Raw genomic sequence first — 25,561 nt, forward strand, 5'->3', positions numbered from 1 at the left:
GGAAGGACATACTGGCACTGGAGCGGGTCCAGCGGAGATTCACACGGATGATCCCAGGAATGGTAGGCCTAACATACGATGAACCTGGGATCTGAGGATCCTAGGATTATATTCATTGGAGTTTAGGAGGTTGAGGGGAGATCTAATAGAAACTTACAAGATAATGAATGGCTTAGATAGGGTGGATGTAGGGAAGTTGTTTCCATTAGCAGGGGAGACTAGGACCCGGGGGCACAGCCTTAGAATAAAGGGGAGTCACTTTAGAACAGAGATGAGGAGAAATTTCTTCAGCCAGAGAGTGGTGGGTCTGTGGAATTCATTGCCACAGAGGGCGGTGGAGGCCGGGACGTTGAGTGTCTTTAAGACAGAAGTTGATAAATTCTTGATTTCTCAAGGAATTAAGGGCTATGGAGAGAGAGCGGGTAAATGGAGTTGAAATCAGCCATGATTGAATGGTGGAGTGGACTCGATGGGCCGAATGGCCTTACTTCCACTCCTATGTCTTATGGTCTTATATCTGAAACATGGAAAATCCTAAAGTATCTCCTATCAATTTCTTAATACATTTCTAAGAGGTTAAACAAAAACATACTTACAAAACCTGAGGTTTTGTCTGACGAGGCAAGCTTTTAAGAACAGAACTGACTCACACTCCCGAAGGGGAGTCAGAACTCTGCTAAAATGCCTCCTCTTTATATACATGAAAATTCCCTTATCGGTCAAGGACGGCATCTGTTATCTTGTCACTTATTGATGGTTAATTACCTATAGCCAAATGGCTAATTGGATGTATTATCGTTAATATATCTTTTAATGGTCGTAGGGTCTGTGTAAATGTCAGGTGTCCTAAGATATATTGGCAAGGGGGACTCGTATAGAGGCCTGTCTTCTTTCAGTGTTGTCATGTTCTTTAGATACCAAAACAGACACTTTTGTGAGGGTGTTATTCTAAGTGTCAAGAGGTATAGTTAGGGAAAGAGTTGTGCATCTATTTATCTGGAGATTTCCCTGTCCTTATGTTTTGAATACTTATAGGTGCAGGGAGTGATCCCAAAGAATTATGGTCTGTTATAGATCAGCCTTTGTATTTGTTTGTATTAATGTGCCCCCAAAACCAGCTTCGAGTTTCTCCCATCAGGTGGTAACCTCTACCTGACCTTTAGCTGAAGTGGTTTTATTCCACATTGAATTAAAATGCTGTTTGTATTAGTGCCTTATTTTAAACCAAATTTTGCGTCGAACGTGATATTCATCACAGGGGTTCCAGGGTATCTGCTGCTCTTGTCCTTCTCGATGGTAGTGGTCGTGGGCTTGGAAGGTGCTGCCTAAGGAGCCTTGGTGAGTTACTGCAGTGCATCTTGTAGATGGTACACACGGCTGCCACTGTGCGCGGTGGTGGAGGGAGTGAATGTTTGTGAATCGGGTGCCAATCAAGCGGGGCTGCTTTGTCCTGGATGGTATCGGGCTTCTTGAGTGTTGTTGGAGCTACACTCATCCAGGCAAGTGGAGAGTATTCCCTCACACTCCTGACTTGTGCCTTGTAGATGGTGGACAGGCTTTGGGGAGTCAGGAGGTGAGTTACTCTCCGCAGGATTCCCAGCCTCTGACCTACTCTTGTAGCCACAATATCCAGTTCAGTTTCTGGTTAATGGTACCCCCAGGATGTTGATGGGTGGGGATTCAGTTATGGTAATGCCATTGAATGACAAGGGGCTAACTGTCACTAGTCTCAGTTGTGATGTGATGAACAATCTCCTGGATGAGATACTAAAAGGCTTGTGTTAGAACAATTCCTTCTTGAGTGCTTGGTGTTCGAACGTCATGATAGCTGGAGCTCCTGTCTTCTGTTCTTCAGCTAGGATTCAACAATTAGAAATTAATATAATGGAGGGGGGGGGGGTGTTGGATTTGAGTTTGGTTCAATGAAGTGTTTTTGATTTTGCAGGAATATCCTTCAGCCAGTTCCATTAACCTCACCATTCGTGCTGACATCAGTGTGAAGTCGAGCATCAAAAACCTAAAGGTGGAGAACGCTGCGACTCAGGTACAGATATTACTCCAAATCTAGCCTTTGCTGTAAGATTACCAGCGATAGGCCACTACAGTGTCTAAGCACAATTCATCAGCAATTAAGTCTCCTTGCGTCGTTGGGGCCATCACACATTCAAATATGGACCAGGCTATCTGGAAAAGTTGCAAATGTCATTCCGACAAGCCAATGTTTAAGAATTGATGCCCCCATTTCTTTCACATTTCTGAAGTGGAAATAGTAAATTTTCATTGAATTTGTACCTTCGGGAACTTGCTGCTGCCCATCCTTGTTGTTCTTCGTTGTCCCCTCCGCTCCCCTTCAAACCCCCATCTTTCCTCCACCCCTTCCACATCTTCCCCTCACCCTCTCCTCATCTCCCCTCCCCCATCTTTCCCTCACCCCCTCACCCATCTTCCCCTCACCCCCTCCCCCATCTTCTCCTCCCCCCTCCTCCCCATCTTTCACTCACCCCCTTCCCCATCTTTCCCTCCCCCTCCCCATCTTTCCCTCACCCCCTCCCTCATCTTCCCTCACCCCTCCCCAATCTTCCCTCCCCCTCCCCATCTTTCCCTCACCCCCTCCCTCATCTTCCCTCACCCCTCCCCAATCTTCCCTCCCCCTCCCCCATCTTCCCTCACCCCCTCCCCATCTTCCCCTCACCCCTTCCCCATCTTCCCTCACCCCCTCCCCCAATCTTCCCTCCCCCTCCCCATCTTCCCTCACCCCCTCCCCATCTTCCCCTCACCCCTTCCCCATCTTCCCTCACCCCCTCCCCCATCTTTCCCTCACCCATCTTCCCCTCACCCCCCCCCATCTTCTCCTCCCCCTCCTCCCCATCTTTCACTCACCCCCTCCCCATCTTCCCCTCACCCCCTTCCCCATCTTTCCCTCCCCCCTCCCCATCTTTCCCTCACCCCCTCCCTCATCTTCCCTCACCCCCTCCCCAATCTTCCCTCCCCCTCCCCCATCTTCCCTCACCCCTCCCCATCTTCCCCTCACCCCTTCCCCATCTTCCCTCACCCCCTCCCCATCTTCCCTCACCCCCTCCCCCATCTTCCCCTCCCCCCTCCCCATCTTCCCCTCCCCATCTTCCCCTCCCCCATCTTCCCCTCACCCCCTTCCCCATTTTCCCTCACACCCTCCCCCATCTTCCACTCACCCCCTTCCCCATCTTCCTCTCCCCCTCCCCCATCTTCCCCTCACCCCCTCCCCTTCTTCCCTCACCACCTCCCCGTCTTCCCCTCCCCATCTTCCCCTCGCCCCCTTCCCCCATCTTCCCCTCGCCCCCTTCCCCCATCTTCCCCTCGCCCCCTTCCCCCATCTTCCCCTCACCCCCTCCCCATCTTCCCCTCACATCCTCCCCCATCTTCCCTACACCCCCTCCCTCACTTCCCCTCCCCACACCCCATCTTCCCCTCACCACCTCCCCCGTCTTTCCTTCCCCATCTTCCCCCACCCCTCCCCACCTTCCCCTCACCCCCTCCTCCATCTTCCCTCACCCCTTCTCCATCTTCCCCTCACCCCCTCCCCATCTTCCCCTCCCCATCTTCCCCTCCCCATCTTCCCCTCCCCCATCTTCCCCTCACCCCCTCCCCATCTTCCCCTCACCCATTTGCCCATCTTCCTCTCCTCCCTCACCCATCTTCCCCTCTCCCCTCCCCTTCTTCCCTCACCACCTCCCCATCTTCCCCTCCCCATCTTCCCCTCGCCCCCTTCCACCATCTTCCCCTCACCCCCTCGCCTATCTTCCCCTCCCCATCGTCCCTCACCACGTCCCCCGTGTTCCCCGCCCCATCTTCCCCTCACCCCCTCCCCCATCTTCCCCTCCCCATCTTCCCCTCACCCCCTCCCCCATCTTCCCCTCCCCCACTCCCCCCTCACCGCCTCCCCATCTTCCCTACACCCCCTCCCTCACTTTCCCCTCCCCACCCCATCTTCCCCTCACCCCCTCCTCCATCTTCCCTCACCCCCTCCCCATCTTCCCTCACCCCCTCCCCATCTTCCCCTCACCCCCTTCCCCATCCTCCCCTCACCCCCTCCCCATCCTCCCCTCACCCCCTCCCCCATCTTGCCCTCCCTCCCCAATCTTCCCCTCCCCCACCTTCCCCCACCCCTCCCCACCTTCCCCTCACCCCCTCCTCCATCTTCCCTCACCCCCTCCCCATCTTCCCCTCACCCCCTTCCCCATCCTCCCCTCACCCCCTCCCCATCCTCCCCTCACCCCCTCCCCCATCTTGCCCTCACTCCCTCCCCCATCTTCCCCTCCCCCACCTTCCCCTCATCCCTCCCCCATCTTCCCCTCACCCCCTCCTCCATCTTCCCTCACCCCATCCCCATCTTCCCCTCCCCATCTTCCCCTCTCCCACCTTCCCCTCCCCATCTTCCCCTCCCCATCTTCCCCTCACCATTCCCCATTTTCCCCTCCCCCTCCCCCTCATCCCCCACCTTCCCCCACCCCTCCCCACCTCCCCCTCACCCCCTCCTCCATCTTCCCTCACCCCCTCCCCATCTTCCCCTCCCCCATCTTCCCCTCACCATTCCCCATTTTCCCCTCCCCCTCCCCCTCATCCCCCACATTCCCCCACCCCTCCCCACCTCCCCCTCACCCCCTCCTCCATCTTCCCTCACCCCCTCCCCATCTTCCCCTCACCCCCTTCCCCATCCTCCCCTCACCCCCTCCCCATCCTCCCCTCACCCCCTCCCCCATCTTGCCCTCACTCCCTCCCCCATCTTCCCCTCCCCCACCTTCCCCTCATCCCTCCCCCATCTTCCCCTCACCCCCTCCTCCATCTTCCCTCACCCCCTCCCCATCTTCCCCTCCCCATCTTCCCCTCTCCCACCTTCCCCTCCCCATCTTCCCCTCCCCATCTTCCCCTCACCATTCCCCATTTTCCCCTCCCCCTCCCCCTCATCCCCACCTTCTCCTCATCCCTCCCCATCTTCCCCTCACCCCCTCCCCATTCTCCCCTCATCTTCTCCCCCATTTTCCCATTCCTCCTCTCCCATCTTTCCCATTCCTCCTCTCCATCTTTCCCCCGCCCCGTCACATACACACACATACATACACACTCTCACTCACACACAGTTGAACAAATGTCTCTCATGCGCACACACACACTCCCACTCTCCCGCACACACACTTACACACACACCCTCTCACACATCACACACACACATACACTCCGCTCCCCCATCTTCCCCTCACCCCCTCCCCCATCTTCCCCTCACCCCCTCCCCCATCTTCCCCTCACCCCCTCCCCCACTTTCCCCTCCCCCATCTTCCCTCACCCCCTCCCCATCTTCCCCTCACCCCCTCCCCATCTTCCCCTTCCCATCTTCACCTCCCCTTCTTCCCCTCACCCTCTCCCCCATCTTACCCTCACCCCCTTCCCCATCCTCCCCTCACCCCCTCCCCATCCTCCCCTCACCCCCTCCCCATCCTCCCCTCACCCTCTCCCCCATCTTCCCTCACCCTCTCCCCCATCTTACCCTCACCCCCTTCCCCATCCTCCCCTCACCCCCTCCCCATCCTCCCCTCACCCCCTCCCCCATCCTCCCCTCACCCCCTCCCCCATCTTCCCCTCACCCCCTCCCCCATCTTCCCCTCACCCCCTCCCCCATCTTACCCTCACCCCCTTCCCCATCCTCCCCTCACCCCCTCCCCCATCCTCCCCTCACCCCCTCCCCCATCCTCCCCTCACCCCCTCCCCCATCTTCCCCTCACCCCCTCCCCATCCTCCCCTCACCCCCTCCCCCATCCTCCCCTCACCCCCTCCCCCATCTTCCCTCACCCCCTCCCCCTCCTCTCCATCTTTCCCCCGCCCCGTCACATACACACACATACACACACACTCTCACTCACACACAGTTGACAAATGTCTCTCATGCGCACACACACACACACACACTCCCACTCTCCCGCACACACACTTACACACACACCCTCTCACACATCACACACACATACACTCCGCTCCCCCATCTTCCCCTCACCCCCTCCCCCATCTTCCCCTCACCCCCTCCCCCATCTTCCCCTCACTCCCTCCCCATCTTCCCTCACCCCCTCCCCCACCTTTCCCTCACCCCCTCCTCCATCTTCCCTCCCCCCCCATCTTCCCTCCCCCCTCCCCCATCTTCCCTCCCCCATCTTCCCTCCCCCTCTACCCTCCCCCATCTTCCCTCCCCTCTCCCCTCCCCCATCTTCCCCATACCCCTTCCCCCATCCTCCCCTCACCCCCTGCCCCATCCTCCCCTCACCCCCTCCCCCATCTTCCCTCCCCCCCCTCTCCCATCTTTCCCCCGCCCCGTCACATACACACACACTCTCTCACACACACATCACACAGTCTCACACTTCATACACACTCTCACTCACACACAGTTGAACAAATGTCTCTCATGCGCACACACACACACACACACTCCCACTCTCCCGCACACACACTTACACACACACCCTCTCACACATCACACACACATACACTCCGCTCCCCCATCTTCCCCTCACCCCCTCCCCCATCTTCCCCTCACCCCCTCCCCCATCCTCCCCTCACCCCCTCCCCCATCCTCCCCTCCCCCCTCCCCCATCTTCCCCTCACCCCCTCCCCCATCCTCCCCTCACCCCCTCCCCCATCCTCCCCTCACCCCCTCCCCCATCTTCCCTCACCCCCTCCCCCATCTTCCCTCCCCCCTCCCCCATCCTCCCCTCACCCCCTCCCCCATCCTCCCCTCACCCCCTCCCCCATCTTCCCTCACCCCCTCCCCCATCTTCCCTCACCCCCTCCCCCATCCTCCCCTCACCCCCTCCCCCATCTTCCCTCACCCCCTCCCCCATCTTCCCTCCCCCCCTCCCCCTCCTCTCCATCTTTCCCCCGCCCCGTCACATACACACACATACACACACACTCTCACTCACACACAGTTGACAAATGTCTCTCATGCGCACACACACACACACACACTCCCACTCTCCCGCACATACACTTACACACACACCCTCTCACACATCACACACACATACTCTCTCACACACATTCACACACACACCTGTCTTATTCTGTGAGCCTGCAATACAATTATTGTCACTATTAATGTGCCCAGACTCTCTTGATAATATACCCCGAAAAGGCAACTGTGGGATATGGCGGCGCGCCCTGGTTGATTATACTCATTGCTGTCCTCGCTGGAATCCTGGTCCTGGCTCTGCTCGTGTTCCTCCTCTGGAAGGTAAGCATGGACCTGATATAAACAATTACTCTTTAAATGGGTGGCTTTGATTTAAACCTATTCACACCAGAAGCCTGGTTCTTGGCCTGTGGGGGTTGGAGGTTGCAAACTTGAGTTGAAATGTTGCAAGTTGCTGATGTAGCATTCCAGTCAAATGACAATGTGGTTCATTTAAGGCTCCCTGAAATCTAGATTCCATGCACTGTGAATAAGTTACCTCATCTAATGCCACATATGGTGTATGTTACCCCAGCGCCTCGGGTCTGGATAGAATAGGGTGTTTGCTGTTTTCCTGATGTTTTTACTCATTCAGGGGAGATGAATGAATACAGGTGAGATTTATACAGATTTAATGGAACCTGCTTACTTTTGTATTTGATTCCTGTTGCCCAAGTGTTGAACTCAGCAGTGAAGGATGGAGACTTGGTACGGCAGTATTGCAGCCCAGTCTTTGCCCTTCATGAGGTGGGCGGAGGTATGAGATTGGTGAATTGACCCTGCTGTCTATCAGCTGCCCTATACTTCACCTGGTCTATCAGCTGCCCTATACTTCACCTGGTCTATCAGCTGCCCTATACTTCACCTGGTCTATCAGCTGCCCTATACTTCACCTGGTCTATCAGCTGCCCTATACTTCACCTGGTCTATCAGCTGCCCTATACTTCACCTGGTCTATCAGCTGCCCTATACTTCACCTGCTAATGTGGTCACCTTGCTTCAGGTAAGGTGGATGTCATAGACCAGAATCAGGGGCGGCACAGTGGCCGAGGTAGGGCTGGTGTAGACTCGATGGGCTGAATGGCCTCCTTCTGCACTGTCGGGACGAAAGAAGAAAAAAAGAAGTGTTCACTCAAACACTTGGGGTGTGACTTGTTTTGACTGTATTTCATAGAATCATCGAATTCTTACAGTGCAGAAGGAAGCCATTCGGGCCATTGAGTCTGTACCAACCCTCAGAAAGAGCACCGCGCCCAGGCCCACTACCCGCCCTGTCCCTGCAATCCCACCTAACCTGCACATCTTTGGACACGAAGGGGCAATTTAGCATGGCCAATCCACCTAACCTGCACATCTTTGGACTGTGGGAGGAAACCGGAGCACCCGGAGGAAACCCACACAGACACGGGGAGAACGTGCAAACTCCACACATAGTCACCCAAAGCCGGAATTGAACCCGGGTCCCTGCCGCTGTAAGGCAGCAGTGCTAACCACTGTGCCACCCCAGTTGTAAATCTTGACCACACGGGGTTAAATTTCCTTAGCTCATTCTGCAATGGAATAATGAATGTTATTTTATTAACAAAATTTTGGTTCAGGTAACACAAGAGAAAGTATTTTCCAAAGATTGGTTCAAGTCAAAATTAATGACAACAGGAAGGAGGGTGATGCTTGCAAAATGGACTGTACAATTAGTAATGCACCATACCAAATAAGGAGCATGGTGATTGCCTTTGAATGAGAAAAGAACAAACTACGCGGCTTGAGATGGTGGTGTGGGTACCTGCTGAGTTCCGAGTACCTGCCCTTTCAGGAATTGTTCTCAGGGTGTAGAGAATCTGTTGTCAAATTGAAGCATGGTGGCCAACTGGAGGCAGTGGTGCAGTGGTATTGTCACTGGACTGGTAATCCAGAGACCCAGGGTAATGCTCTGGGGACTAGGGTTCAAATCCCACCAGAGCAGATGTTGAAATTTGAATTTTTAAAAAATCTGGAATTACGTCCAATGACGTCAATTGTCATAAAAACTGTGGTTGACTCTTCAATGCCCCTTTGAAATGGCCTAGCCTGGCACTCAGTTCAAGGGCAATTATGGGTGGCCAACGATGCCCACATCTTGCGCATTAATTTATCAAAAAAACAGGGGCAGGTGTCGCAGTGGTTAGCACTGCTGCCTCACGGCACCGAGAACCCAGGTTCGATCCCGGCCCCGGGTCACTGTCCGTGTGGAGTTTGCACATTCTCCCCGTGGCTGCGTGGGTCTCACCCCACAACCCAAAGATGTGCAGGTTAGGTGGATTGGACACGCTAAATTGCCCCTTAATTGGGAAAAAAAAAGAATTGGGTACTCTAAATTTTTTTTGTTTTAAATGAATTGATCAAAAAACAATCCATAGTCTCAAAGTCAGAAAATGCTGCCTCCTGTAACCTTCCTGTGTAATGACAACACAACAAACTGACCAAACTGGGCCTAACTGAGATTGGATTTCTCATCCCTTGGCTATATTATTGTGGCGCAGTGGGGAGCGTGCCTACCTCTGGACCAGAAGCTCTGGGTTCGAGTGCAATGCCAGTGCTTGTTGGAGCATTCACAACACCGTTCCATCAATCCTCCCCCCCCCCCCCCCGCCTCTCCCCCCCGGTTTGTCCCCAAAGGGTAAAAAACCATGCGGTGGCGCAGTGGTTCGCCCTGCTGCCTCACAGCACAGAGGTCCCAGGTTCGATCCCAGCTCTGGGTCATTGTCCATGTGGAGTTTGCACATTCTCTCCATGTTTGCGTGGGTTTCGCCCCCACAACCTAAAAAGATGTGCAGGCTGGGTGGATTGAACACGCTAAATTGCCCCTTAATTGGAAAAAAAATGAATTGGGTACGCAAAATTTTTTTTAAAATGTGTGGGTGTGAAGATGTGTTTTTTAAAAAGAAATTCCTGAAAGGAGAGATGGAACCCCTGCACACACCTGTGCCACTTCTGATGTGCCTTTGGATGTCGCCTCACTCATCCCGACTTGCTTTCCCTGTCATAACACTGGACAAACGTTGCTTCCTTGTAGTGCGGTTTCTTCAAGCGAACGAACAAAGAGTCTCGGTATGAAACTGAATATCACAGGGCCCATCTTCAAACTCAGCCATCAGACCAGCAGAAAGAGGGCACTGAGGCATAATGCCCACCTCTGCAGCGGTAATTGAAGTGACAAGCCCGTGGGTTGCTGTGGTCATGCCAGTGGGCATGGTGTGTGTTTTTGCACGGGCACTGAGCACTTGTATGCGGAGGTGTGTAAGGATTATGAGTAAGTGGGCACGAGAGCAAGTGAATCTTCTCGGCCAACGTGAGCACGAGCGAATAGACATGCATCCCCTGTGGCAAGGCATCAGTGGGCATATTTGAAATAGTCATTGTGATTTGCTGAGGGCATAATCCTTACACCACCTCCTCTTGCCCCATTGTCAGGTGACAGTAATGGATGGGGTTCGCTGTGTGTGTGAGGCATGCATTCCTGTTGATTTGTTTTCCTGTCCCACACCTTGTGAAGTTTGGATTTGTTTGTAGTGTGTGCACAATACGATGGTCTGCATGAAACACATTTGTTAGTTGTTTGGTTTTACCCCCGAGGTCTCAGACACTTGTCCTCCCCCATGCTTGTTTTACTTCGTTAGAACATTTAGATCAGCTGTTTTCACTGCTGAGGTAACGCTGGCCCTTGATTCCTTCAAGTTCCATGAAAAAAAGTCACCACAAAGTAGCATTTCCAGCCAGAGAAATATTAAACACAATTTCAGTTTCTGCATCCCTTCCCTCGCCCTTCCCCCAAGGCTGCTTTTGCCGCCGGTCCCTGACGAGCTAATCTTTTGTCCCCTTGCTGAAGCTCGGACAGTTAGTGAACAGGATATGAAGCATCCTTCCATTAAAATGCAATTATGATACCAGTCAGGATTGGGTAGGTGAATGGCATTGGCCGACCAATCACGGACAAACTTAACTCGGAGCACAAGTGCCCTCAGAGATTCAGAGGTGGGTATGAGTCTGTGATAGAAAGGAAGACCGATTCCAGTTAAGTACCAGTACGTCATCCCAAAGTGCCTTCCAGCCAATGAAGTGCAGCCGCTGTTGGAATGTCGGAAAATGTGGCAGCCATTTTCTGCACAGCAAGATCCCGCCCAGATTATCTGTTTTTATTAGTTAATGAAGGGATAAATATCAAAAGCGGGCACCTCCAACAGTGCAGTACTCCCTTCGCATTGCACTGGAATGTCAGTCTGGATTGGCTACTCGGGGGCGGGATTCTCCGCAATCGGCGCGATGTCCGCCGACCGGCGCCAAAAACGGCGCGAATCAGTCCGGCATCGCGCCGCCCAAAGTTGCGGAATTCGCCACATCTTGAGGGGCCGAGCCCTCACCTTGAGGGGCTAGGCCCGCGCCGGACTGATTTCCGTCCCGCCAGCTGGCGGGAAAGGCCTTTGGTGCTCGCCAGCTGGCGTGGAAATGACTTTGCCGTGCGGCGCATGCGCGGGAGCATCAGCGGCCGCTCACGGCATCCCCGCGCATGCGCAGTGGAGGGGGTCTCTTCCCCTCCGCCATGGTGGAGACCGTGGCGAAGGTGGAAGGGAAAGAGTGCCCCCACGGCACAGGCCCGCCCGCGGATCGGTGGGCCCCGATCGCGGACCAGGCCACCGTGGGGGCACCCCCCGGGGCCAGATCGCCCCGCGCCCCCCCCCCCCCAGGACCCCGGAGCCCGCCGGCGCCGCCTGGTCCCGCCGGTAAGAGAGGTGGTTTGATTCTCGCCGGCGGGACAGGCATTCCAGCAGCGGGACTTCGGAGAATCGCCGGGGGGTGGGGGGCGGCCCGCCAACCGGCGCGGCGCGATTCCCGCCCCTGCCGAATCTCCAGTGCCGGAGAATTCGACAACCGGCGGGGGCGGGATTCACGCCAGCCCCCAGCGATTCTCCGACCCAGTGGGGGGGGTCGGAGAATCCCGCCCCAGATCTCTGGAGTGGACTCGAACCCAGGACCTCCCCACTCCAAGGTAGGAACGCCACCATCTGAGTCACACATTTGTCCTCTCGTTGTATGTTACCGGCGACTCGGCGTGTATCACTCTTCCCTCTCGCCCACAAGGTTCCCGACTCCAGGGCTTGAGCAGGGTAAATCCAGTCTGACACTCCAGTACAGTACTGAGGGAGTGCCACACTGTTGGAGGTGCGGCCTTTCAGATGAGGTGTTAAACTGAGCACCCCCCACTCCCACCGCCTGCTTGGGGCGAGTGTAAAATATTCCGTGACACTTTTTTAATAAGAGCTGGGGAGTTCTCCCCAGTGTCCTCGGCCAATATTCAGCCCTCTGTTAACATCACTAAGACAGATTATTTGGTCACTGTCACATTGCTGCTTGTGGAATCTTGCTGTGCGCAAATTGGCTGTTACCTTTTCTACAGTGACTGCACTTTGAGAAGATGTATTTCATCGATTGCAAAGCGGTTTGAGTTGTCTGGTGATTGTGAATCGTGCTATGTGGCTGAAAGACATTTTTCTTCTTTACGGATGAAGCAAAAGAAGAGAAACATGGGGCGGGATTGTCCCAGCCCTGGGCCGGAGAATCCCCGCAACCAGGCCACGCCGCCCCGACGCCGGCACTCGATTCTCCGCAGAGCGGAGAGTCGGTGCCATTGGCGCCAGCGTGGTTGGCGCGGCGCGGGCCGCTCCACACAGCCGGCCCGCCGATTCTCAGGCCCGGATGGGCCGAGCGGCCATGGAAAAAGAAACGAGTCCCGCCGCCGCCGTCCACACCTGCTCGCAGCCGACGGGAACTCTGCGTGCAAGGGTCGGGTGGCGGCCTGTGGGGAGGGGAGGGGGGCTCCGGCCCGGAGGGGGTGGGGGGGCTCCGATGTGGCCTGGCCTGCGATCGGGGCCCACCAATCGGCGGGCCGGCCTCTCTGTCCTCCGGCCTCCTTTCCTACGCGCCGGCCCCTGTAGCCCTGCGCCATGTTGCGTCGGGGCCAGCACGTTGAAGGAGGCCACTGCGCATGTGCGCGTTGGCACCAGCGCAACTGCACATGCGCGGATCCCGCGGCGCCATGTTCGCGCCGGGATCGGCAGCTGGAGCGGCGTGAACCACTCCAGTGCCGTGCTGGCCCCCTGTAGGGGCCAGAATTACTCCTGGCAGCGGCCAGTTCACGCTGTCGTAAAACGCGATGCCGTTTACAACGGCGTGGACACTCTGCCGCGGGATGAGAGAATCCCGCCCATGGTGGTGAAATAATTTTTTTCTTTACTTGTGTCTACAATGGAAGAAATGTTTATAAACAGGCAAATATCATGTAGGAAAGCAGACTAAATGCTGGTCAGAAATAGCTTTTAGCTCCCCCTTGTGGCCTTGCAGCTAAAAGCAATGCCTGATGGAATGCCCCAAGTTTGAGGCCTAGCCCATTCTGGGATGGCTGGTCTCAGCCAGGGCAACAACTGTGGGAGCCGCAGAGAAGGTGAGAGAGGGTTCCACTCCAGATCACTATCGAATGATGATGTGTGCAGATCAGGTACATTCGGTTTTACTGTGTTATCCCCGTTACTGGCCCTGCTGGCATCCAGGACGTGGTCAAGGGAGCCCCAATTTGAACCTCGCCCGCCCATCAGGAAACTGGTGAGATTTTGCACAGTGCCTGATTTGTCTCTTCAGTGACGTTGCCTGAATGACGGATGCTGGCGTCGCAGCAGCCCGATCATCAATGACACTTTACTGGCAGACCATCGCAGCTAACTGGCTTCACGGAATTGAGGCCTAAGGTCCAATAACAGCGAGCCCCTCGAGCCTGACCCCGAACACCCCACAGCATAGATACACTCTTCTAAGTGTGTGTGTGCCACCATTTCCCTGACATTCTCTCAGACTCTCTGTGAATCCTATTTGTTTTGGAGTACCTATTCAGCCTCACCATGCTGATTCATTCCCCTCCCTCCAAACTTTAGCTACTTGCCTCCTTTCAAAGCCCTCTTGGGGAAAGTGCAAATCCACCCCCCTCCCCTCCGCCCCACTTATTTTTACATTTCCCCTCTTTTGACTGGTGCCAGTTTAGGCAGCTGTGGGATCGCGCGAGGCCTTTAGACAACCTGGCCAGCCCCGGCATCCAGAGCGGTCCTGGCGTGAGTGCCCACAGCTCTCGCGCATTGCGACCGTGGTGAGGAACTGGCACAGGAGGGGCACTGCCCCGTGGGCCCCCAGGCAGTGGCCCTCCTGGACCTCAATGGAACACCCAATTTCCCAGCAAGGATGCTGCCCTGCAGAAGAAACAGCTTTGCAGCCTGATGTGATCGGTCAGCCATTTTCTGTGGTTGATCAAGGATGTTGCAGGACTGCAGAGCCGCACACAACCAAAAAATAAAGATGCCTTAATTAGCGTATTTAGAAACAAAAGCCAAGAAATGAAACCGGCTAGAAATCAAACCGTTTATCCGATCCGGGAACAATAATAATAATCTTTATTGTCACAAGTAGGCTTACATTAACACTGCAATGAAGTCACTGTGAAAATCCCCTCGTCGCCACATTCCGGCACCTGCTCGGGTCACAGAGGGAGAATTCAGAATGTCCAATTCACCTAACAGCACGTCTTTCAGGACTTGTGGGAGGAAACCGGAGCACCCGGAGGAAACCCACGCAGACACGGGGAGAACGTGCAGACTCCGCACAGACAGTGACCCAAGCCGGGAATCGAACCCGGGTCCCCGGCACTGTGAAGCAGCAGTGCTAACCACTGTGCTATCGTGTTGCCCGATAGGGACGGGGTGAGCTCCTGTTCAGCCACCCACCACTGCAGTTGAGTTTGTTGTTGCGGCTGAAGTGACCCTGGAGATAGGGGGGAGAGAAGGGGGAGGTGCGGGGGGGACGATAGTTAAACTGGAACTTGCACAGATGGGGCATCGGATTCGGCTGAGCTTTACCTCTGCCCACGGCCAAACAACAGGTTGAACCCCAGCATTTGAGCTCACGCATGACGAATGGCCTTTTTGGGGGGGAGGGGGGGGGGGGTGGTGGATGGTATTGGGTGTTGCCTAGGGAATGGCGGATGATACAAGAGACAGCACTTACAGGGCCGAAGTGAGGTCAGCAGAGAGAGCCACATCTGAAGCCACTTGTCAGTTCAAGAAACCAAAGGTTGCCTATGGCCTAGAGTGTCAAGATTGTGATTTCATGCCACGTTCTAACATGTCCTTTCTCTCTCTCTCTCTCTCTCTCGTTTTCTCTCTCATTTACAGTGTGGATTCTTCAAGCGTTCCCGTTACAACGACACCGTCCCACAGTACCACGCGGTGCGGATAGGGAAAGAAGAGCGACAGCTACACATGGATGAAAAAAAGACCCAATATCAAAAGGAATGGATGACGCACTGGATTGACAGTGACGGCTACTCATGAACCTTATTTATTTTTATATTCTTTAATACTGAGACCTAAAAGTCCCACCAAAAAAAAAAAATCCCCCACCCCAAAAATAAACCCTGTATGTTTCTGATTATAACAACAACCAGCTGCACTGAAAATGAACACGGTGACATTTTGAGACAGTGAGAGCGCTAAAATTTGCATCAGGACCGAAAGCTGCCACTCGACAGCTGATCGGGAACCATGATGGTGTTCGCAGTTGAACGATGAACAGACTTGGTGTCATTTGTACTAGTTGCATAAATAAGTAATAAGCCCCTCTTTCCCCCCCCCCCCCGCCCCTCAACCAAACCACGCTTGCTCTCTCTTAATGTGGCTTAATGCTGAAAGAATCTGTCGCCAGGTTCAATGTGAATTTAGTACATGAAAACAGGCGCTTGCCATTTTTTCCGTGGTCCAGCTCCAGGGAGTTGGAGGCCAAGGCAATAAGTCTGAAAATCGAATGACGATATTCACCAAATAGCGATCTGAAATGTGAGAACTTGCGTCGAACAAGCTCTAAGCTTTGTCGCCTGTGAATTGCTTTGGGGATTCGTGGGGATTGTCAACTCTCTGTTGCGAAGCCGACCAATGCAGCAGCCATTTTGAGCGCCGCCAGGTTGAACCGACAGCGATGAGGTGACTGACACGGAAATGGGTGATTGGGCCCAATTGCCGATGTTTATGTTCCACAGGTGCCTCTTCCCACTCCTCTTCCCCTCATCCTATCAGGGTATCCTCTAATCCAGTTAATCATAGAGGTGAATTAATCCATCGGGCCCCTCCGCACTGCCCCCACCCCTCCCCACTGAGCACTTGAAGGGAGTGGGGGTTGGTGATAGGTTCACAAGAGTGAGCGCTGATTCCCCAACCTGTGATCCCATTGAGCTGAGAGATCCATGAATTTGCCCAGTAAACTGCTCTGAGGTGTGAGGAAGTCGCCACAATCAAATGTTTGTATTAATGTCTCCCTAAATGTGGGATAGGCCAATGGACTAGACTTTCAGTCTCATCTTTCAGTGGATGCTCAGTTTGACAGACAATACATACCCAATTCCCATCCCAGTTAAAGCAGTCATTTTATGAGGTGAGGATGTAAGTGCAAAGTGAATTTTGCTCAGTGCAGTGATAGGGCTATAACGGAAGCTTGTCCAATGGAGCGAGGGCTTCCAAAATGACCCCTAATAAGTGAAATCAAAGCGTCCAGGACTTTTAAAAAAGATTTTACCTGGTTACTCTTCCAGTCATCTTTTTGCATCTGCCATTCCTGTCACATTAATCTGCCAGCCACATGTGTACAATCTACATGTGTACAATCTACATGCGTACAATCTACATGCGTACAATCTACATGTGTACAATCTACATGTGTACAATTTACATGACCACCTTGCAGAACATCTCAGGGAGCTAAATAGACCACTGGATGAAGAGGTAAAAAGAAGGGAATGGTAAATATCCTCAGCTTCCCCCTCCTCCCAACCCTACTTAAGAGAGGCAACCTGAGTCCAAGTTTGTCACTCCAGCCATTGGTAGGGGATATGAGAGAGTGAAGGTGATTCACTTGCTCAATGGTTCTCTCTCTCCCTCTCTCTCTCTCTCACCGTGGAGATCTGCAACATCTCACAATCTCCATTATCCCCTTCCCTCTCCAACCTCCATTTCGAACCCACTCAGACCCAGAATGCACCGTGTGAGGAAGCTTGGGCCTAGGTTTCACGTTTAACCACTAGATGACTCATTGAGGCGACACCTCCAGGATTGGAAGCGAATCATAGAATTTACAGTGCAGAAGGGGCCATTCGACCCATCGAGTCCGCACAAAGAGCACCCTACCTAAGCCCACACCTCCACCCTATCCCCGCAACTCAGTAGCCCCACCTAACCTTTTAGACAATAAGGGACAATTTAGTGTGGCCAATCCACCTAACCTGCACATCTTTGGACTGTGGGAGGAAACGGGAGCAACCGGAGGAAACCCACGCACACGCGTGCAGACTCCACACAGACAGTGACCCGAGGCTGAAATTGAACCCGGGTCCCTGGCGCTGTGAAGCAGCAGTGCTAATCACTGTGCCACCGTGCCATGAGTAACAAAGTACAGTAACAGACTGAATTGATAGGCTGAATTCCATGTGGCTGTAAATTCTTCGTCCACTGATCTCGAGTCGTGTCAAGCACGCTTTGCAATTCAGCTTCCTCAAATCATTGGATCCATTTTTGGAGCAATCAGCAGCAGCATTTTGTCAAAGAGAAAGAGGGCAATCATACTCTAAGCATGTCATCAAATTTTAATGAATGGGCTGGGAGATCAAGCAAAGACCATTTCAATCATCAGAATTGATGTGAGGAATCGTTACTAATTGTTCAATTCTTTTCCGGTTTAATGTTGTAAAATGCTGTTGAGTCACTCCAGTTCATGACCCACAAACCTGTCACTGTGGGAGAATATTTGGCACAAATTCAACATTTTATCTGATAGCTTTGCCACTGGAGTTGGCTCTGTTGACGGCCCTGTAATATAAACATGGGTGGCACAGTCAATGCCAAAGCTAAATAGCTTCTGCCACGGGACATCATATGGGCCACCAATGATTCCAACTTTGGGTCTTCGCAGACAGGCCAAGCTCTCGGCCTGCCCATGCAGGCCCGCAATCTCTCTTTCCCCTGGACAGGCCACTCACAGGCCTGACCAATAGCCAGGAAATGTGGCAGCAAAGCAAATTGGCAGCTGCCCACTCTCAGCACTTCATCAATGACGTTGGCATCTCCTAGGTGACAGTACTAGGCCCGTCGTGTTGCCAGATCACAGGAAGCATCAAGTGCCTACTGACAGAAAGCTTTGGGACTGACCCAGGTGTTCTGCCTGTGGCGGCAGAACACTGATAAACACTTGTCTGAGTGGCGATCTGCAACATTTGAAGTGAATCCTGACCTGTCACTTCTTTTTAGAGGCAAGTCATTTAAAAAAATAAATTTGGAGTAACCAATTTTTTTTCCAATGAAGGGGCAATTTAGCGTGGCCAATCCACCTACCCTGCACATCTTTGGGTTGTGGGGGTGAGACCCACGCAGACACGGGGAGAATGCGCAAACTCCCCACGGACAGTGACCCGGGGCCGGGATCGAACCCGGGTCCTCAGCGCCATGACGCAGCAGTGCTAACCACTGTGCTACCATGCCGCCCGCAATGTGCAAGTCATTCTGTCAAAAACTAAAACCGAAAAGTAATGGCCACCCCACAGACGAGATTGCTTTAATCAAGGTCAGAGTTCTTTCCTGATGACTGTTCTCTGTGAAGTGATTTATAGATAAAAGTAAAGTCGCCATAGTCCCAGATGACCATAGGCTGCTTTCCCCTTTGAGGGGGGAGAGCTGACTGGTGGTGATTTAACCCGAGGGTCACCACACCTCAGGCAGGGGGCAAGGTTGAGAAGGCGGGGCCTTCATGGATAACTGATGTATACTTTACGATTTACTGTGTGGTATATGTTTGTCACTGGAAAGATTACAGTGTTTTCAAGTGGGATTAAGACCAGAAAATACAAGCAATAGGTGTGAAGCAGAAAAGCTTCAGCCGAGCCCCTGGGTCAAGTACTCCCCCTCCAAACTCCTCTTTCTCTGTAAGACCTGTTTGGATGACTCGCATTTTCGGTCGGTAGTTAGGAGTTGCAGTACTTGCTGTTTGTCTTTCTATTGATTGCATGCCTTTCTTTTTTGTGCAATGTAGGGATTAAGAACCATGCAATGAATGTGTGAATGACACCAGATTTCCACTCCTCCTGCCCTTGGTATTTTACAAAGCAAATCAGGAACTGAGGGCAGAGACTTAAGTGAAGGAAGTGTGTCAATGAATTGCATTGTCCCCAAACCCAGCAATCGAACACTACTCAAAGAACAAAGAACAAAGAAAAGTACAGCACAGGAACAGGCCCTTCGGCCCTCCAAGTCTGTGCCGACCATGCTGCCCGACTAAACTACAATCTTCTACACTTCCTGGGTCCGTATCCCTCTATTCCCATCCTATTCATGTATTTATCAAGATGCCCCTTAAACTCTTCCGATGAGTGGGCATTCTTTGAAATCGATTTCTCATCGGGTAAATCTGACGATACCCCTTCCCTTTCCACTGACTGTAACGTGGAAACCGCTGCTCGAAGATAAATCCATTTGGGTCAACTGCCCCTTTAAGTGGAATGTCGTCAGTCTAAACTGGGCACCAAACTCAAAGTGGCACCACTGTGATAATCGGAAACATACAATTATGGCCCCTGTTACGGAGATACAGCATTTTGTTAGTTTTTATTTCTTCCTGAATTAACCTGTGCACTTGAATGTCTTGGCACATTGAAGATGTTTTGGAGATTTATTCACGAAACAGGCCGACGGAGAGGACTGGGCTGTCAGATGCCACGTTTAACTTGGCACTTTTTCGGCAAAGTGTGTTTCTTTTTAGGCTTCAAAATTCAGTTTTTAGTGTCGCCGCCCCCCAGCCCCCATCCCCTCGCCCTGTTGAGAACCGGTTTCTGCCGTGGCCACTCATTTTGGAGAAGATGTCTCACCATGTCAGGATGTTTCTGGGCAAAATGCCAGCCTGGTTCGAGATTCTCAACTCCATGCTACGGGCTGTCGAGAATTGCTGCGATTGGCTGCACTGCATCAGGTTTGCGGGGGGGGGGTGGTGGGGGGAGAGAGAAAATTGAAGGGCTTTCCTGCTCCTGGACATTATGCAGCTGGCACCTGTGCCCTCAAAAGTGCCACGTAATGCCATGCTGTTTTAAACCTTGGTTGGCATTACCTTTGGTTGGTCCTGTCAATTTGGGCCTGTATCGTGAGTATAGATACTGAATTAATGTCTACTGAATTTTTAAGGAAAGCCTGCCTTGTGCGGGAACAATTACTGTTCATAATCCGAAGTGACTTCATTACAGTTTCATATATGGTACTGTACAGTGTTAAATTAAACCTGTGCACCAGTTGCAAGGTGTGCATTACCGGAGATTCGGTGATAGACTGAAATCATTATTGGTATTTCGCAATTTATAAATGCGGATCAACCAGTGTGGGGGTATCAAACTGGACAGGAGAAATACCCCTTTTCATTGGCACATAAATCTGTGTCTCAGAGTTACGGTCTTCATGCTTTTGTACAGTACTAGATAAGTAAACCATATTCGTTTGTCTTGCCTTTATCTCTGTCGAGGCAGTGTGCCGTTCCCTGGCATCGTGGCTGGTTCAGCCCTCAGGCCTGTGCAAACCTAGGGTTGCCACTTTTGGACTGGGCTATCCTGTTTTGAAGGGGTTGCCTGGGCCTAAACTGGAGGCCATCGATTTGTGTTTGCTTTAGAACCAGCAGCCATCTTTGTTTCAGTGGCTTTTGCCCGTTACTAAGACACTGATTATTGTTTGCAGTGAAACACAGCACTCTCAACAGCAAAAGGAAGCCATTTTGCCCATCTTGCCAGAACCATTTTATTTTTAAATGAAAGGTTTTAAAAAGTTGTGAGACGGCGCCTCCATGTTGAAGCACTCTCTCCGTTACTGAACCTGCCATCACAACTCTCAAGCAGGGAGGCCTCTGGCTTTGAGAGGGCCTATCCACGGCCTTGCAATGGCAGGGTGCCTGTCTCCATGGCAATTAAGGGGGTGCCTCCTTGAAAATCCCACAGAGTGACTGTTTCTCCCTGGCAATGGGCTCAACATTCAGGAAAAGAATTTCCAACTTCTGTTTTCCAATCCCAGACGGAAAATTCAGCCCTCTAGTAGTAGAATAGAGGGGCAGGGAGATGGATATCTGGATGCTGTATAATTAGTTCAAGGTCTTCCGACTCCTGGTTAGAATTTGCATATTCACACCGATATAGTTTGCAGAGGAAGTGTACTGTTAGCGCTACAAGTGTTAACCCCATGGGGAGATGGCTGAATAATGTTTCTGCAGTTGGCGAGAGGATTGGGGTGGGGAGAGAAGACAACAAAGGCCTCAACAGCAGGTAATATTCAGCTGTTCAGACTGCCCCTCAGTAATAATATCACACAGTCATGATCTCATCGAATGGCAGAGCAGACTAGATGGGCTGAATGGTAATTTTGGCGACCAGCTTGCGTGCCCCCAAAAATACCAACCTGCTGGGAGAAAAAAGCAAACCTCCAGCGACCAAACCTCATCTTAAATGAAGCTATGTCTGCTGGGGCTTTGTTAGGGCGGGCAGAGGGGAAAGGGATCTGTCCCCTTTTTACAGGAGGGTTTGCGACTGCTCATTGCGCAAGGCTCAAAGGCCAACTATTATTAACCGACTGCAGGAGGAATCCTGCATTTGCTGTTCTTTTAGAGAGTTGGAGCAGGTCATACTTCACGCCGTTGGCCACTGTCTCGTTCTGCCCCAGAATTCTGGTGGGGTCCTCAAGATTTTTATTAGTCAAGCCGAGGTTGAACATATCCCGCTGCAGTTTCTCGCACTTTGCTTCTCTCACTGCCCTCTCTCTGCCGCCTGCTGCATTCGTCAAGAAATCATTAAGAGAAACATGGTTCGCAAAATCTTTTTAGTTGAACAGCAATTTTCTCACATTGAAGCTAACTCTCCGAAGAGTTATTCTTGGCCAGCTTTTGCTGCACATGAAATGAAATGAAAATCGTTTATTGTCACAAGTAGGCTTCAAATGAAGTTACTGTGAAAAGGCCCTAGTCGCCACATTCCGGCACCTGTTCGGGGAGGCTGGTACAGGAATTGAACCGTGCTGCTGGCTTGCCTTGGTCTGCTTTCAAAGCCAGCGATTTAGCCCTGTGCTAAACTGCCCCTTCTGCCTTGGAATTAACAGTTACAGATTCTAACTGATTAATTGTGACCAGCATTTCAGATTACCTGGCAAACTTCGCTCATGCAAGCACCTTAATTGTTAAAAGTGCATTGCCTGTTATAATGTTCAGCATTTAAGGGCAAAGTCACTACCATAGAGGATACTTGTTGGAATAGAATGTAGTTAGAGAATTGGTGTGATGGATGTTACAGCCCCATCTCTCATTCACGCTCTCTTTATGCCTAACTCCCTATTGTCCCTACAATAAGGAGTCCATGATTGGGGGGGGGGGGGGGGGTCTCCAGATCTTGGTAGATCTGTTTGGTGGGAATTGTGAGGGCTCCAGGAATTGCAACTTTCCCCTTCTCCCATGTCTTGTAGAAGTGTCTTGCTGGAATTATGAATTAATTGCCTCAGCTATCCCGTTGACCCAGGTGACTACAGTAGCCAATGGGAATAGACATTTTAAGAATGCCAAATTAGACAGAAGAAACTTAGGTGAAAGGTCAGCCGCCCCCATTGTGCAAGACACCAGCGAGACCGAATAGAGTTGAGGACAAGATGAGGTAAATCAGTTGTGTTCAGTTGAGGTCAAGCTTGCATGATTGAAGTCTGTACACGATAAGAATAAGGGTGTTTGAGAGAGGTGAGGAGGTCCATAGCGTTGAGTGATTGAAGTAGGAAATGGTGTGATGAATCTCAGTCTCCACATCGTGAAGAGAAAGAAAGGTGGTTAAGTTAGAAGCTAGCTCACTGAAGACTATCAAACTATCTAACTTTCTTTTTTAGAAATTTAGAGTATCCAATTTTGTTTCCTAATTATGGGGCAATTTAGCGTGGCCAATCCACTTACCCTGCACATCTTTGGGTTGTGGGGGTGAGACCCACGCAGACATGGGGAGAATGTGCAAACTCCACACGGACAGTGACCCGGGGCCGGGATCGAATTGCGCCGTGAGGCAGCAGTGCTAACCACTGCGCCACCGTGCCGCCCCCAAACTATGTAACTTAATGACCGCAAGCCTAGAAAGAGGAAGATCGTACTCTTGGTGTCACAAACTGATTCCAATGACAAATCACGGATCACAAATTCCCCCCCTCATGTCTTATCTAAAGGAATAACTCGCCCCTGGATTAACAACCAATTCTAGGCATAAATTGCACTCCACTTTGTAAACCACCAGAGATGCCTCACAGTAACCTTGCACGATGCTAAACTCACTGAGACAGCGGTTTGCCCTCTGGTTGTGTATTGCCTCTATTTATTGAGAAAAGCATTGATACTGCGGGCCACATTGGGCAGAAAGCGTTTTGAAGAAAAACCTAACATAAAATGGAAATTCCAATTCTGGGTCTCCATTGTTGCATATCCTTGAGAAACTCTGTCACAATTAGTTAACAGCAAATGTCTGTAACTGTTCTGCCCGATATTTGTGTGCCTTACCTGCTTTCCTTCACTTTTTTTTGTACACTTTGCATCCAACGAGCTATTCCTTCCCTAATTATTGGTGTTCATTACATGACAAAATTGTGTCTAGTGATTGACCAGTTTCTATTTTTTTTCTTCTTCAGACCCTTGCACTGTGTAGCCATGGTAACTTGAGTTAGGAGGGGTGAAGTGGTTGGTTCTACATTGATGATATGCCAACTCATCACTGCTGCTCCTTAGTCTTAGACTTGATACCACCAGACCCACTCACTTTTCTTTCATGGCCTGGCCTTCTCAAAATGGCCGTCGGCATATTAATGGTGCTGTGTCTCCTGAATCGCAGTCCTTGCGTGCTCCAAATTGGTGATCGTGCCGTGAGGGGCTAACTTGGAGCGCACTTGGGGATTGATTCGCAAGACCAAATTGGTAAAGAGGCGAGGGAGGGAGGTGAAGGAAATCTCAGCGCATTTCATCAACTGTGTACCTCCAAACAACAATGGCCACTTGTCGCCCCGTTAGCTTGAATTCCTTCTCCGATCTCGCCTCAGCTCCCACAGTGAGGGACCTGCACCACATTCGCTGGTTTCCAAAACCAAGATAACAGGGGGATAGATAATGACGTCGAATTGTGTATTTGCACTGGTCGGTCACTAGGCATGACCTTTCACCTGAGCATTTTGACTGTCTAACCAAATACAGCTATTAAATAATAATATAGCTCAGATAATCAAAGTGTTCCTTTTTAAGAAAAGAAATATATGTGGTTGTATATAAGTCTATATTTGAGTGTGGTTGCTTTGTACGTTTTGTTAACAAGTCTCTTTTCTTTATTGAATGTTTGTCAGACCGTTTACTTATTTAATGTCCAATTCTCAGAAAATTAAAAATTGGAAATGTTCAGTATCTCGGAATCTTTATTGTGTCACTCGATGTGTTTTCTTACCCTCCTCCTGAATACCCTGGATATGCGGCAACAGTTGCCCTTGATCACTTCAGCAACATCTGGATTTCCTTTCTATGACAGACAGTTGTGAAAAGGTTCAATGGGAAATTTGGGAGAAACTTCTTTTGCCCAGAGGGTGGTGAGAATGTGGAACTCACTCCCACAGGGAATGGCTGAGGTGGATTTTCGAAATGTGTTTAGCATAGGAACATGAGGTTTTTTAGCCTTCCAGACCATTCACTGAAAAGATGGCTGATCTGGTTAGCAAAAATCTATCTATCTCGGTTTTCAATTTAATAATTAATCTCGGGCATGGTTTAACACACATGAAACAGAGGACTGTGGTGGGCGCGTTTAGCTGGGTATTTCCCGGCGCTGGCAGTGCCAAGAACGACCCCGCTATCAAACAGGACCTTGCTCCATTTCGGGGCCTTCGCAAAGAATGCCCAACCGAGGCCGCACTCAGTCCCATTTCCTGCACTAACGAACTCCGCTCACCAGTGCAGCGAGAGATCTGGGCGCCATTTTTAAATGACACCCCCGGGTGGCACTGCTAGGGTTCCAGGCTGGTGGTGTCAGGGTACCACCTGCCAAAGACCAAGTACCTCAGGGCTCCCCCCACCCCCCCACAGGAACTGTGGCAATTTTTTTCAAAAAAATATTTTTATTAGGGTATTTGTAATTTGCATAATAACAACAATACCAGCAACATAAACATGGTGCAATGAATATTCCCATCCCCACCACATTCTTCACACCCCCACCAATAAAATAATAGTCTAGCCCCCCGCAACCCACCTTGGATTTCTGCATCTGCGGACATTTTTAATTTTCCCCGAGAAAGTCGACAAACAGCTGCCACCTCCGGGTGAACCCTAACCCTCTCGGGGCGAACTTTATTTTCTCGAGATTGAGAAACCCAGCCATGTCACTAACCCAGGTCTCTACGCTCAGCTTCGAGTCCCTCCGCATTAACAAGATCCGTCTCCGGGCGACCAGAGAGGCAA

At 51.6% G+C, this 25,561-nt stretch overlaps 1 protein-coding gene across 3 annotated transcripts in view; it reads left to right on the forward strand.

Moving 5' to 3' along the window:
• LOC140405402 (integrin alpha-7-like) overlaps window positions 1–24,514 on the forward strand; it is a 364,198-nt gene extending 339,684 nt beyond the window's left edge. For 2 of the 3 annotated variants that reach the window (XM_072493761.1, XM_072493762.1), the window contains exons 23-25: window positions 1,946–2,044; window positions 7,133–7,258; window positions 15,223–24,514. In XM_072493761.1, the coding sequence (XP_072349862.1) occupies window positions 1,946–2,044; window positions 7,133–7,258; window positions 15,223–15,381 (384 nt within the window). In that variant the 3' untranslated portion in view covers window positions 15,382–24,514. Of the gene's footprint in view, window positions 1–1,945; window positions 2,045–7,132; window positions 7,259–10,028; window positions 10,157–15,222 lie in introns of all 3 variants that reach the window. The other variant, XM_072493763.1, reaches the window with a different exon arrangement.
• The last annotated feature ends 1,047 nt before the right edge of the window (window positions 24,515–25,561 follow it).

The sequence above is a fragment of the Scyliorhinus torazame genome, chromosome X, assembly GCF_047496885.1.
Source record: "Scyliorhinus torazame isolate Kashiwa2021f chromosome X, sScyTor2.1, whole genome shotgun sequence".
NCBI classification, from domain to species: domain Eukaryota; kingdom Metazoa; phylum Chordata; class Chondrichthyes; order Carcharhiniformes; family Scyliorhinidae; genus Scyliorhinus; species Scyliorhinus torazame.